The sequence below is a fragment of the Vulpes lagopus genome, chromosome 19 (genome assembly GCF_018345385.1).
Source record: "Vulpes lagopus strain Blue_001 chromosome 19, ASM1834538v1, whole genome shotgun sequence".
NCBI lineage: Eukaryota > Metazoa > Chordata > Mammalia > Carnivora > Canidae > Vulpes > Vulpes lagopus.
In genome coordinates, this window is record NC_054842.1 from 8,406,645 (window position 1) to 8,419,113 (window position 12,469).

Consider the following 12,469-nt stretch of genomic DNA (forward strand, 5'->3'; position numbering starts at 1 on the left):
TTAATTCATCTTTCAAATTCATTGACATAAAGTTGATGTAAGCATTTAGTTAGTATTTTTAATCTTCCTATGTATTTATATTTCTTTTTGCATATATAAAAGACTTAATTGTACTTCCTGCTTTAAAATTTTTTGTTTAATTTCACCAGGGTGTGTCTAACTTATCTACTTAAAGAACAATTTTGGGCTTTGTTGATTCTCTTATTATATTTTTAAATTTCTATTTATTTTCCTTAACTTTATTATCTCTTCCTTTATTTATTTGGGTTTATTCTACTGTTCTTTTTTCCCCACTTTTTATTATAGGCATCTTGTTTTTTTTCTTTTTCTTTTTTTTTTTTTTTTTTTAAATTTTTATTTACTTATGATAGCCACAGAGAGAGAGAGAGAGAGGCAGAGACACAGGCAGAGGGAGAAGCAGGCTCCATGCACCGGGAGCCCGACGTGGGACTCGATCCCGGGTCTCCAGGATCGCGCCCTGGGCCAAAGGCAGGCGCCAAACCGCTGCGCCACCCAGGGATCCCTTGTTTTTTTTTCTATTACAAAGTACTTAAAGCTATAAATTCCCCCACAGAGTACCACCTTTTATACCACCCACAACTTTTAATATGTACTCACTCATTATGACTCATTTATAAATATATTAGAATTTCTGTTATGATCTTTTTTAACTTCTGGGGTATTCACAAGTTTTTTTTTAATCTTAAATAAATATGTATATTTATAAGACTTAAAGATATAAATATAGATATATATATATATATTCCACATTCATGGATTGGAAGACCCAATATTATTATTAAGATGTCAATTGCTCCCAACCTGACCTATAGGTTCAATACAAATCTCAATAAAAAATACAGCAAGAGGGATGCCTGAGTAGTTAAGTGGTTGAGCATCTGCTTTCAACTCAGGGCATGATCCTGGGGTCCTGGGATCGATCCCACATTGGACTCCCTCTTCAGCAGGGAGGTTGCTTCTCCCTGTCCCTCTACCCCTCTCCACTGCTTATGCATTCTCTCACTCATTCTTGCTCTAAAATAAATAAATAAATAAATAAATAAATAAATAAATAAATAAATAAATTTATCTTTTTAAAAAAATGACTAAAATCCAATAAAGTGACAACACCAATGCTGGTAAAGATGCAGGCAAACAAGCCTTTTCACTCATTGCTGATGGGACTGGAAAATGGTACAGCTTGCCACTTTGGAAGATAGTTTGACAGTTCCTTACAAAGCTAAACATAGTTTTACCATGTGATCTAGCACCTTTGTTCTTAGGTATTTACCCAAAGGATTAAAAAACTATGTTTACACAAAAAACCTGCATGCAAATGTTTAGCAGCTTTATTCATAATTGCCAAACACTGGAAAAGACCAAGATGTTCTCCAGTAGGTGAATGGGGAACCTGTGGAAAGTGAATACAGTAGAATATTATTCAGTGATTGAAGAGCTATCAAGCCAAGAAAAATTATGGAATACCCTAGCATATTGTTAAGTGAAAGGAGCCAGTCTGAAAATCTATACACTGTATAATTCCAGCTATATAACATTCTAGAAAAGGTAAGATATATAGTAAAAAGACCAGGGGTTGCCAGGGGTGTGAGAGGAGGGAGAAGGATTTAATAAGTGGAACACAGGAAACTTTTTTAGGGCAGTGAAATTCTTGTATGATATTCTCTGGTGTCCTAGTGGATACACAACCCTCTGCATTTGTCAAAACCCTTAGGACTTTACAAAGCAAAGAGTAAACTTTAACATACAAACATTTAAAAAAATCATTTAGGAGACCAAAAGATCTCAGGACAGAAGGCAGACTGTGACAAATAACTATAACTGTATTACAAATACATGAAAAATTCACAAGAATTACAAATCAAGCCGTCTGTTAGCAACTTCTAATTTAATTGCATGGGAGTCAGAAGCTAATTTCTGACTATTCTTTGAAATTTGTTGAGGCTTGCATTATTGCCTGGTATGTGATGAAGTTTTACCAGCGCTCTAACTAGGCATGAGAAAAATGTGTATTCTCTAGTGTTGGATGCAGAATTTTACAAAGGGTAATTAGAAAAAGCTTGTTAAAAAAAAAAAAAAGAAAAAGAAAAAGCTTGTTAATTGTGTTATTCAAATAATTTTATCTTTGCTAAGTTTTTGTATATTTGACCTCTTGGAAAAGATGCACTAAAATTTCTCATTATGAAATTGGAGCTGTCAATTTCTCCTATTAGTTGTACCCATTATTGTTTTATATATTTGAATACATTTGTTTTAGCTTCATATATATTTAAAATTAACATTTTTAGTGTCTGAATTTTTATCTTTTTTAATAAAGATTTTATTTATTTATTTATTTATTTATTTAGAGAAAGCAAGAAAGGGAGAGAACAAGTGAGGTGAGGGACAGAGGGAGAAGCAGACTCCTTGCTAAGCAGGGAGCCCAATGGGGACCTCCATCCCAGGACCTTGGGACCATGACCTGAGGTGAAGGCAGATGCTTAACTGACTGAGTCACCCAGGTGCTTGAACTTTTATCTTTAAATAATGAATCTCTTTATTCTGAATGATACTTTATCTTTTTATTTTGTCTAGTAGTAATATGGCTAAAAAAAGCTTTCCTTTGATGCATGTTTGCCTAATAGAACTTTTTTTTAAGATTTTATTTATTCAATTGAGAGAGAGAGAGCATGAGCAGGAGGAGGGGCAGAGGGAGAAAGGGTCAAGCAGACTCCCTTCGGAGCAAGTAGCCCGATGTGGAACTGGATCCCAGGACCCTAGGATCATGACCTGAGCCAAGGGCAGCTGCTTAACCGACTGAGCCACCCAGGTGCCCCTATATATGAATTTAACTTTTAAAAGGCTTAATACGTGGGGCACCTGGGTGGCTTAGTTGGTTAAGTGTCCAACTCATGGTTTCAGCTCAAATCATAATCTCAGGATTATGAGATGGAGCCCCACATCACGCTCTGCACTCGTGGGGAGCATGCTTGAGATTCTCCCTCTATGTCTGCCCCTCCTCCTGCTCTCTAAATCAATCAATCATTAAAAGGCTCAATCCAACCATCTCTTTTTACTAGTGATAATCAATATACTGTGTCTCATTTCTCCAATCTCAATTATTGTCATCTGCTTTTTTCTGTTTCTTCTCATTTTTTCTCTTAGCTTCTTTTGGATTGAGGGTTTGTATTTGTTTTTACCTTCAGTCTATGTTTTCCCACTACTATTCTCTAATAGTAGAGAATGGAACTGGACAACTGGAATGGTTGTCCTTAAAATGCTATCATGCAAGTGTACCTTCTCTGTCATATACCCCAAATAATAGAAAGAAAGGGTTCTTTTTTTAAGACTTTATTTATTTATTTAACAGAGAAAGAGAGAGCACAAGCAGGGGGAGCAGCAGGCAGAGGGAGAGGGGGAAGCAGGCTCCCTGCTGGTCAGAGTGCCTGATGTGGGTCTCAATCCCAGGACCCTGGGATCTCGATCTGAGCCCTAGGCAGACGCTTTACTGACTGCGCCACCCAGATGCCCCAATAGAAGAGTTTCTGAGCAACACTTTGGCTTAGATTGTCCCCCTCCTGACAGATATTATTGTTGCCCATCATTTTATCTTTATTATTTTCCACAAATGGACAGGATTTTTATTATTTAATACAATCAATAGTTGAGTTTACTTACATGTTTACCATTTTTGATTGCTCATTATTGCATCTGAGGCTGTCCTCCTGAGATACTTTTCCTCCTTCTTATTCTTTAGAAACTCCATTTAATCAGATCTCTTACATGAATGCTCCCTAATTTTTGACTAGCTATAACTATCTTTATTTTACCCTAGTTCTCGACATATAATTTTGCTGAGTCAACAATTCTAGATTGGCTATTATTGTCTTTTTCTCAAGACTTTCACTCTTTCTCATTTCCTTGTTGCTTCTCAACTTCTGTTTCTTTACAGAAGAGTGTGAACACCACTTGTTTGTCAGTGATCTGTCTTCTAGATGTTTTTGAAGATCTTTGTCCCTGATGTGCTGCAGCTTTATTACAATGTGTGTAGCCATAGGTTTCTTTTTTATTGATACTGCTTGGGATATGCTGCTTCCTGAGTCTGTGGATCATGTTTTCCAAGTTTTAGAAAATGCTTTGTTTTTATCCCTTTAAATCTTGCTTCTCCATTTCTCCATTTCTCTTCCAGTTGGAGGATGCATGGTAAACCTTATATCTCCAGAGTCTCTGCCTCTTTCTCATTCCTGCTATGTGTTCCAGTTTGGTAATTCTCTGTGTCAAATCTGATTAATATTTTTTTCCTTTTAGTGTTTCCATTTTTTTAAAATATGTATTTGTTTATTTTAGAAAGAGGGAGAGAACAGGGGCGAGGGGGAGAGAGAGTTCCAAGCAGACTCCACACTAAGCACAGAGCCCGGCACAAGGCTCAATCTCATAACCCTGAGATCATGACCTGAGCTAAAGCCAAGAGTCAGTCACTCAACTGAATGAGCCACCTAGGTTCCCCAGTGTTTCTATTTCTTCTAGAAGTTCAGTGTCTTCCCTCTAAAAAATGTCTTTTTTGCCTATTCTTGTTGTGAGTTCATCTTGTAATTACAACTTTGATGTCTTTGAGAAGTTTATATGATAGTGGTTCTATACTCTGTATCTGACAGTTCCAACATCTGCAGTCAGGAGCTGTCTTTGTTTCTATTGACTCAGAATGGATTGCCTTCTTAGGACTTTCAGAACCTTTCATTTTAAACCCTTTGCTTGACCTGCTTCATATCCTTACAGCCAGTATCGCTTTCTTCCTCCCCTCCTCCCCCTTACCTGCCTTTCCAGTTAGGATCTTTGTTGCTCTACACCCCTCTACCATTTTGGTGCTCCAGGCCTGGTTCCCCACTTCTGTGGTCACCCACCCATCTTGGCCTCAGTTTTCTGGCTACTCCTGATCCAGATATTTGGTGGTGGTGGTGGTGGGGTGTTTGTTTTCTTGGAGAAATTTTCCCTGGAGATTCTCTCTTACCTTTTGCAAGACTGGCAGTGCCTGCTTATCTGTGTAACCAGATTTTCAGTTGTGGGGAAGCTGTGGAAGACAAAGCTCCTCAGAACTTATTCATGACAACGGAAACATAGCATTTTCTAAAACATTTAAAAAATCTTAAGTGCACTGAAAATTAGGGATGGGTGGGGCCCATGGGGAACAGATTATGTTAACTAAGAAACTTCATAAACAAAGGAGAGAACCACAGAGAACATCAAGGCAAGAATCCAAATTTCCGACTAGTGGCTGCCATGCCCATCTCTGACGTCTGGGAAGTGGTGTCAGCAGAGTCTGAGCTGTGTCGTTTCTTTCAATAGTTGGCGACAGAAAACAACTGCAAGGTAAAGCAAAGACACCACCATCCTTCCGAGACCTCGAACCAGCTTGAGGTACCAAAACACTTCCATTCCCCATCTCTGGAGATGCTGTTACGCAGACTGAGGGCAATGGAAGCTCAGCAGGATGACAAGTTTGCCAGTATCCTGCATGTGGTGGGGGAGTTTGGCACATTCCAGCGGAGGCTGGTGGTCCTCACCTTCATCCCCAACATCCTGCTGGCCTTCTTCATGTTTGCTGACATCTTCATGTTCACAGCCCAGAAGCCTTATTGCAATACCAGCTGGATACTGGCAATCGACCCCAACCTGTCAGAAGCTGAGCAGTTGAATCTGACCCTGCCCCGAGAACCCAATGGCAGTTTCCAGACATGTCTCATGTACTTGCCCGTGGCCTGGGATCTGGATTCTATTATCCAGTTTGGCCTCAATTACACAGTGTCATGCCAAGATGGGTGGATCTATCCTGAGACCAAGAAGCGATCACTCGTCAATGAGGTGTGCATTCTCCTGAGTTGTTTATAGCTACCCCACAGCCCAGAGATGTGCCCTCACCGAACAGGTGGCAATACTGAGGCTCCGGGAGGGGAACAATTGTTCAAGGTGACCCTGCAGAGGCAGAGCCAGGGCAGAAACTGTCTAGGCCTGGCCTCCCCTGTCTTAGCCAGGAAGCTAGAATAGATTTGGGTGTAGAGGCAAAGGCTCTACCATCTGTCCAGGGAATTGCTCTGTAGTTGTGGCTTTGCCCTCTGAACTCTCACAAGATAGAAAATAGGGAAAGAAGCGGCTTGCATCAGGTACCTCTTACAGGGTTTCTCAACTAGAACTGTAACCTGGGCCCTTCACAGCACAGACCTGCCCAATTTGAATCTCTAGGCTGGGACCCAACATCCGTATTTGGGAAAAGGGTCTTCAGTGATTCCAGCCTGTGCTCAGTTAGATCTCCACCTATTCCCTATTTTGGCCTGTGCCTCTGGTCCCTTCTCTCCAGGCCTCATTCCCAGGGTCTGCCAGACGCAGGATGGGTTGCAGAGGTCACAGCTGAGGCATTTTGCACGGCAGTTAGCTTCCTATCCAGGCCCCTTCTGCCTAAAGGTCCACCCTGAGGGGGTGGGGCAGGGGTGTAGGCTCAGTTTCTGGACCCAGAGGCTGACCCTGGGTGGAGGCCTGTAGCCAATCCCGCGTAAAACCCCCAGTTTGACTTGGTGTGTGGCAAGGAGTCGAACATGGAAGGCGTGCAGACCATGTTCCTGGCGGGCCTCCTAATAGGGTCTCTCATCTTTGGGTTCGTAAGTGACAAGTAAGTGTCCCGGAGTTCCCTCTAGTCCCTGGAAGCCCCTGGCTCCTCCTCGCGGGCCTTCAGAGCTAGAGCCTCAAACTGGGGGGCGGGGGGGGGGGGGCGCGGGCAGCGACACTGTGGAGGCCTCTGGACGGCCCAGGACCGCCCCAGGACTGGGCTGGGCAGCCACTGCGGTCGGTGGGCGCCCTTGGCGCAGCCTCACTTGGACCCCACAGGCTGGGCCGCTACCCCACCATCCTGATGTCGCTGCTGGGGCTGATCATCTTCGGCTTCGGCGCAGCCTTTGTCAACACCTTTCACCAGTACCTGCTCTTCCGCTTCGTCGTGTCCCAGGCTTTGGTGTGTTACGCCATCAGCAGCGTGTGCTTGGGTGAGGCCGCGGGCGCGCGGGCACAGGTGTGGGGCAGGGGTGGCGCCCACCCACGGGGAGCCCCCTGGGCTGGTAGAGTTGCAGCCCCGTCCGAAGCCGGCCGCGGAGGGAGGAGCCTCCGCTCCCAGGGCCCTGGAGATGCTGGAGAATCTGCTCAGACTGCCCTTCTCCCCTCATCTTCCATCCTAGCCCCCTTGTACTCTACACATTCTCCTCTTGAGGACCACCCCCCCACCCCCGTTCCCCCACATGGCTTATATGCATTGAGCCCTTCAGAAGGCCTGGCTGCTCTTAAATATATATATATATACACACACACACTGTCTCATTTCCTCGTGACAGCACCGTCTTCAGGAGGTACTCTTCTATTGTCCCTTTAGCAGAGAAGGATACTTGAGCCTCACGAAGTTTAACCACTTTGCTCAGGGCCACACAACAGTTACAGGGAAGAGCTGGGATTTCATCCCAGGCCTGTGGGATGCAAAAGCCCTAAGTGCCCATGCACTCATTCAGCTTTCAGCCTCTGTGGCCTGGTGAGCTTAGAGTTCCCTGACAAGAGACTTCTTGTTGGAGCTTGTCGGAGGGAACTGGCTTCTCCAATGGAGCCCTAGGCCTAGGTAGCCAAAGCACTGAGGCACCGAAAACACAGATGGGGGCCCAGACTCCCTGCCTCCCCATGTGTTAGGACACATGTGAGGAGTTGTGCCCAAAAATGGGCCATCTCTGCAAGAGAGACCCATGGTCAGGCGAGAGGTGTTGAGAGGGAGCAGACATGTGGAGAAGGGACTGGAGGCTATACATATGGTTGGGAGGTCGGGCAATGGGCCTCAGGCATATCTTGGGGTTCCAGAGGCACTCTGCTTGGCTTAGAAGTCAACCTAGGGCAAAAGCACCTTCACCCAGGCTGAACTGTCCTAAGCTGGGGTGGGGCATCTCAGAAGGCTGGGTGGCAGGGTAGCCCCGGGGATCCTAAGCTGACCATGATTTTGTCCTCTTGGCCTCTGCACAGCCACCGAGTGGCTCGTAGGTCAGCACCGGGCCCACGCCATCATCCTGGAACACTGCTTTTTCTCTATGGGAGTCATGTTCTTGACGGGACTTGCCCACATCCTTCCCCACTGGCGGCTACTGTTTCTGGTGGGTGGGGCACCCGTGTTCCCCCTCATCTCCTACATCTGGTGAGCAAACAGGGTGTGTGCAGTGATGAGTCTGATGGGCTGGATGCTGAGGAGTCCGGAGGGTCCTGGAAGGGGTGGAGTGGGTGGAATTTTCGCTTGGAGAAAGTGCATGTGGATGAAATGAGAAAGAGCCCAGGGCAGAGCCTCTGGAACCGTAGCATTAATCCCCATCAGAGGAGACACTTGAAGAGATGTCAAAAAAGTAGTCAGAAAAGTCAGAAGGCAAGGTGTTGAAAGGTAGAGTCAGGGTTGAAGGCAAGAAAGGTGATGCTGGGGAAGAGTCAACTGGCCTTGTTGACCTTGAGGTGGCTGCAGTGGAGTCCAGGGGAGTGAGGAAAGAGGAGAGGCTGAAAATGGAGCCTTCTAGAAGATGACTCTTTCACCATGCTGAGTTGAGGTGGGCAAGGGGAAGTAATAACGTGATTGGGCAGCAAAGGCAGTCAGGGAAAGCTGTGTGGTGTTCTGAATTGGGGGGGGGTGGTCACAGACAGGAACCTGAGACTCCAAAGCTAGGAAAAGACAGGTGATGGGAGAGAGGGAAGAGAAGGTAGTGAGAAGAAGAGACAGAAATCACCCCATTAAGGGGCAGGCAGTTCTGTGTGGAGAAGGGATCAGGTTTCACCTTGACATCACACTTAATCTTTACAACACTGAGAGAAGGATGTGATTTTCATGTCATGGGGGCTGAAGGGGTGAGGATGAGGGGAGAACTGAAGCTTCAGAAGACCAAAATAACTTGCCCAAGGCCACACAGCTACAGAGTGGCAGACCTGGGATTTGGCTCAGCCTCTGTGGCTCCAGAGCCTCTGAATTTTCCCCACTGCGCTGCCATACACAACATGGATTGTAAGAGGTGGGGTTACCCTTTAAGAAGTGAGGGCACATAGGTGGCTTGAAGACCTTCCAAATTCCAAAGCTGGGGACCACCTTGACGGTCGTCAACATTCCCAAGTGTGTACCGGGGGCTCCCTGATGCCAGGTGGCATGACTCTGCCATGTAGCTAGGAAATGGCATTTCATGGCTTAACCTTAAAAAGTTTTTAAAAGCAATAGATGCATGTTGTTAAAGTAAGGAATAGCAAAAGGTCTGTGGTGAAAAATAAGTCAACAATTTCAGCTCCCCTCAGCCCCCAGTTCCTTCCCTAAAAGCCATCACTCTGTGGACTCTTAGCTCTTTCTTCTTAGTTCTACCTTCTGTGAGTAGACGGCTCATTGAATGGGGCACATTTTTCTGCAGAATTGTCCTGTCAGATGTTCCTTCCCTGACACTTGTCAATATCTTGGGCAGGTTCCATCTCTTTACAGTCATTCTTTTTTTCCCCAAAAAGATTGTATTTATTTATTTATTTGAGAGAGAGAGAGAGAGAGAGCAAACAAGTGGGAGGAGGGGGAGAGAGAGAATCTCAAGCAGACTGTGTGCTGAGCTTGATGCGGGGTTTGCTCCCAGGACCCCAAGATCATGACCTGAGCTGAAATCAAGAGTCAGATGTTTAACTGACTGAGCCACCCAGGCACTCCTCTTTATAGCCATTCTTAATTGAAAGAGAAGTCTCATTTTTGTAATTCGGACTCACTTTCAGGGATTAAAAAATCCAATCCAGTCCAATTTTAAACTTGATCTTACATCCAGTTCACAGCTTCTCCCTGGTGGCTAACTGGGTCGGGCTAGTGTTCTGATCTTTGCCCTTCCTCCTCTGTCTACCTGCTCTGATCTTCCAGGTCCTAGGCAGGAAGTAGGGCATCAGAGAAAAGAGACAAGTGTGCAACAGGCGCTGTCATGGGTGGTCGGTGTCTTCTGTAGGATCCTCTGGGGCCCATGTGTGGGTCTTCAGGGGTCCACTTGGTGTTTTCTAATGCTCCAGGCTGTCTCCAGCAGTTTACCCCATAGCCTCTCTCTGCAGAGGTCTCCTTGCCCTAGCATGTGGGGTGATTTCAAGATAGTAGGGTCCACTTGGCCAAAAAGACTCTCATCATGCCCATCCCCCAAGCTGCCATTGTGGTGGCTCCCACAAACTTACTGCCGGGTCATACGCAGGGGAGGGAGGTCCCCCCATCTCTGGGTTTGCATAGGTCCTCCAACTTGAGGGGATTTGAGTTAACTCTCCCCGTAGATGACTGTCTGGAGTAGAGGGCAACCCCCTTGTTTCTGAATCAGTAAGCTCCAGGCAGAATGGGAGGGCAGACTCTCTGTCTCAAAGACCTTCTCCTTAATCAGGTTTGAATAGATGAGAGCAACCTGGGGAGGAGAAGACAGTCTCACTACCACAAAATGGAAATTTCTAGCCTCTCTGGATGGTTGCAGGAGGTGGCCGCTGGGATGTTTTTTGTTTTGTTTTGTTTTGTTTGGCTTTTGGTTTTTAGTGGGTCCTATCCTGAATGTGGTAACAACCCTCTTTAGAATGTGAGGTTACCAGTCATTGCTACTAGCCTTGGGACATCAGCTGAAATTCCGAGACAAAATTTCCGTGTCCTGTTCACTTACACTGCTTTTCCTCATTCTCTGATTTTATTATTTTCTCAATAGCATTTGAAATTCTAGTATAGAAGTTCAATAAAATTGCAAAAAAACATTCTCAAATATTTTGGCTACAAGTTAGAGTTTGTTTTTTTTTTTTTTTTGCTTTTTTTTTTTTTTTCCCCCTCTTGTTCCCTACATTACTTGTGTCCTCTGGGGTAATTTTTTTTTTTCCCTGCTTGATTACTTTGGCCCCTTTTTCACTAGGAGGGTTTGGTTTGTTTGTTTGCTTGCTTTATTTTGTTTTCCACTATTGGGTGATTTTTTTGGTCATCCTTCATCTCTAAGAGCATCCCTCCATCCCTAAGTGACTAAGACACTAGTGGGAAACTGAACAGAAGCTGACTGCCTGGTTATCCTGTCGGGCAATGAATCTCAGATTTCTTTGAGCAGCAGAATCAGTCATATGGGGGCTGGTGAAAACATCAATGACTAGGCCCTGCGCTCAGATATTCTCAATCAGCAGGACTGGGAGTAGAGCAGAATCTGTATTTCTAACAAGCTCCCAGGTGATGCTGATGCTGCTGATCCGATGACCACTTTGCGAACCACTACTATCAGGTGACCAGATGGCAGGTAGCCTTTTCTTTGAGGGATCCTCAAGTCAGGGAGCTGCCTGGCTCAGGTTGTTTTGTTCCTAAGTGGGGCTGGGAGGGGGGACTCTTGTCATCATCATGGGGACTTCCACTTGGCTTCCCTGGTTTGTCCTCGACCTCCCCTAGGCTCTGGGAACAAACTACAGAGGGAACTGGAGTCCCGTATCTAAGGACTGGGGTGTTACATGCCATGCCTTGCCGTGTGGCCACCAGCCTGCCTCCATCTTCTGCTGGGCTGTGTGTATTTTTGTTAAATCTTTCTTCCACTGCTCTCTTTTTTGATCTCCTTTCTCTTTCCTCTAGTTTAGAGTGGGCATGTGCTCAATATCTTATCTTTTTGAAAAAGCCCTAGTTGGGTGTTGGGTGTTGGGTGGCTTTCTTTAGGAGAGTGTCCCAGCCTTACCATGGAGAAGGATGGCAGGGAGTCTGCTTCCCCTGCCCCCCGCATCCCCCCATTCCCTGCCGCAAAGGGCAGGAGCAGAGACAGGCAGAGAAAATGAAGTTGTCTCTCATGTCAGGGGCACATGTTTACAAGGCTGGCCATGGACTTTAGGCCGGGCCTGGATTGGGCAGGGGGTGGGTGTGCAAGAAGTCAGCAGGGGACAGTGGCATAGTTTATAAAGAGTGCCTGATCAGGGCACTGGGGTCCGTACCAGCTCTGCCTCTGTGACCTTGGGCAAGCCCTGACCCCCTGAGTCTGGGAATAAAATGGGGATAATCATACTAGGTCCAGGGTTGGGCAGGGATTAAACCTGATGATTCGTAAGTAAGGGCCCCAGGCACAATCCCTGGCTGTAATAAGCTCTTTAAGTGTTCACCTGTGTGGATTCTGACAGCCAGGAAGAATCGAGAAGAACTGAGGGACCAGAGTTACTCCAAGGTCAAAGCCAGTGGCAATGTGGCTGGGGAGGAGGGGGACAGAGGGGACTGCTGTCCACCGGGCAGGGGGTCAGCCCTGGGGTCGGCCCTGCGGTCCTGCTGGTCTCCAGGCTGTTAGGACACAGAGAGGAAACAGGAGCAGTGCCAACCCTGAGAATGGGGCTCTTAGAGAGCGTGTGGATATGGGGGGTGGTGCCCTCCGAGTGCCCTGAGATGGCAAGGCAGAGAGCGCCAAGAGGGAGCGGGAAGCAGCTGCAGGTCAGGGGCAGCCAG

General features: G+C 45.9%; 1 protein-coding gene across 1 annotated transcript in view; it reads left to right on the top strand.

Moving 5' to 3' along the window:
- Window positions 1-12,469, top strand: part of SLC22A14 (solute carrier family 22 member 14) — a 29,371-nt gene that overhangs the window by 12,340 nt on the left and 4,562 nt on the right. The window contains exons 2-5 of the mRNA XM_041734562.1: window positions 5,341-5,856; window positions 6,555-6,658; window positions 6,874-7,028; window positions 8,038-8,206. Coding sequence (XP_041590496.1) covers window positions 5,341-5,856; window positions 6,555-6,658; window positions 6,874-7,028; window positions 8,038-8,206 — 944 coding nt within the window. The remainder of the gene's footprint in view (window positions 1-5,340; window positions 5,857-6,554; window positions 6,659-6,873; window positions 7,029-8,037; window positions 8,207-12,469) is intronic.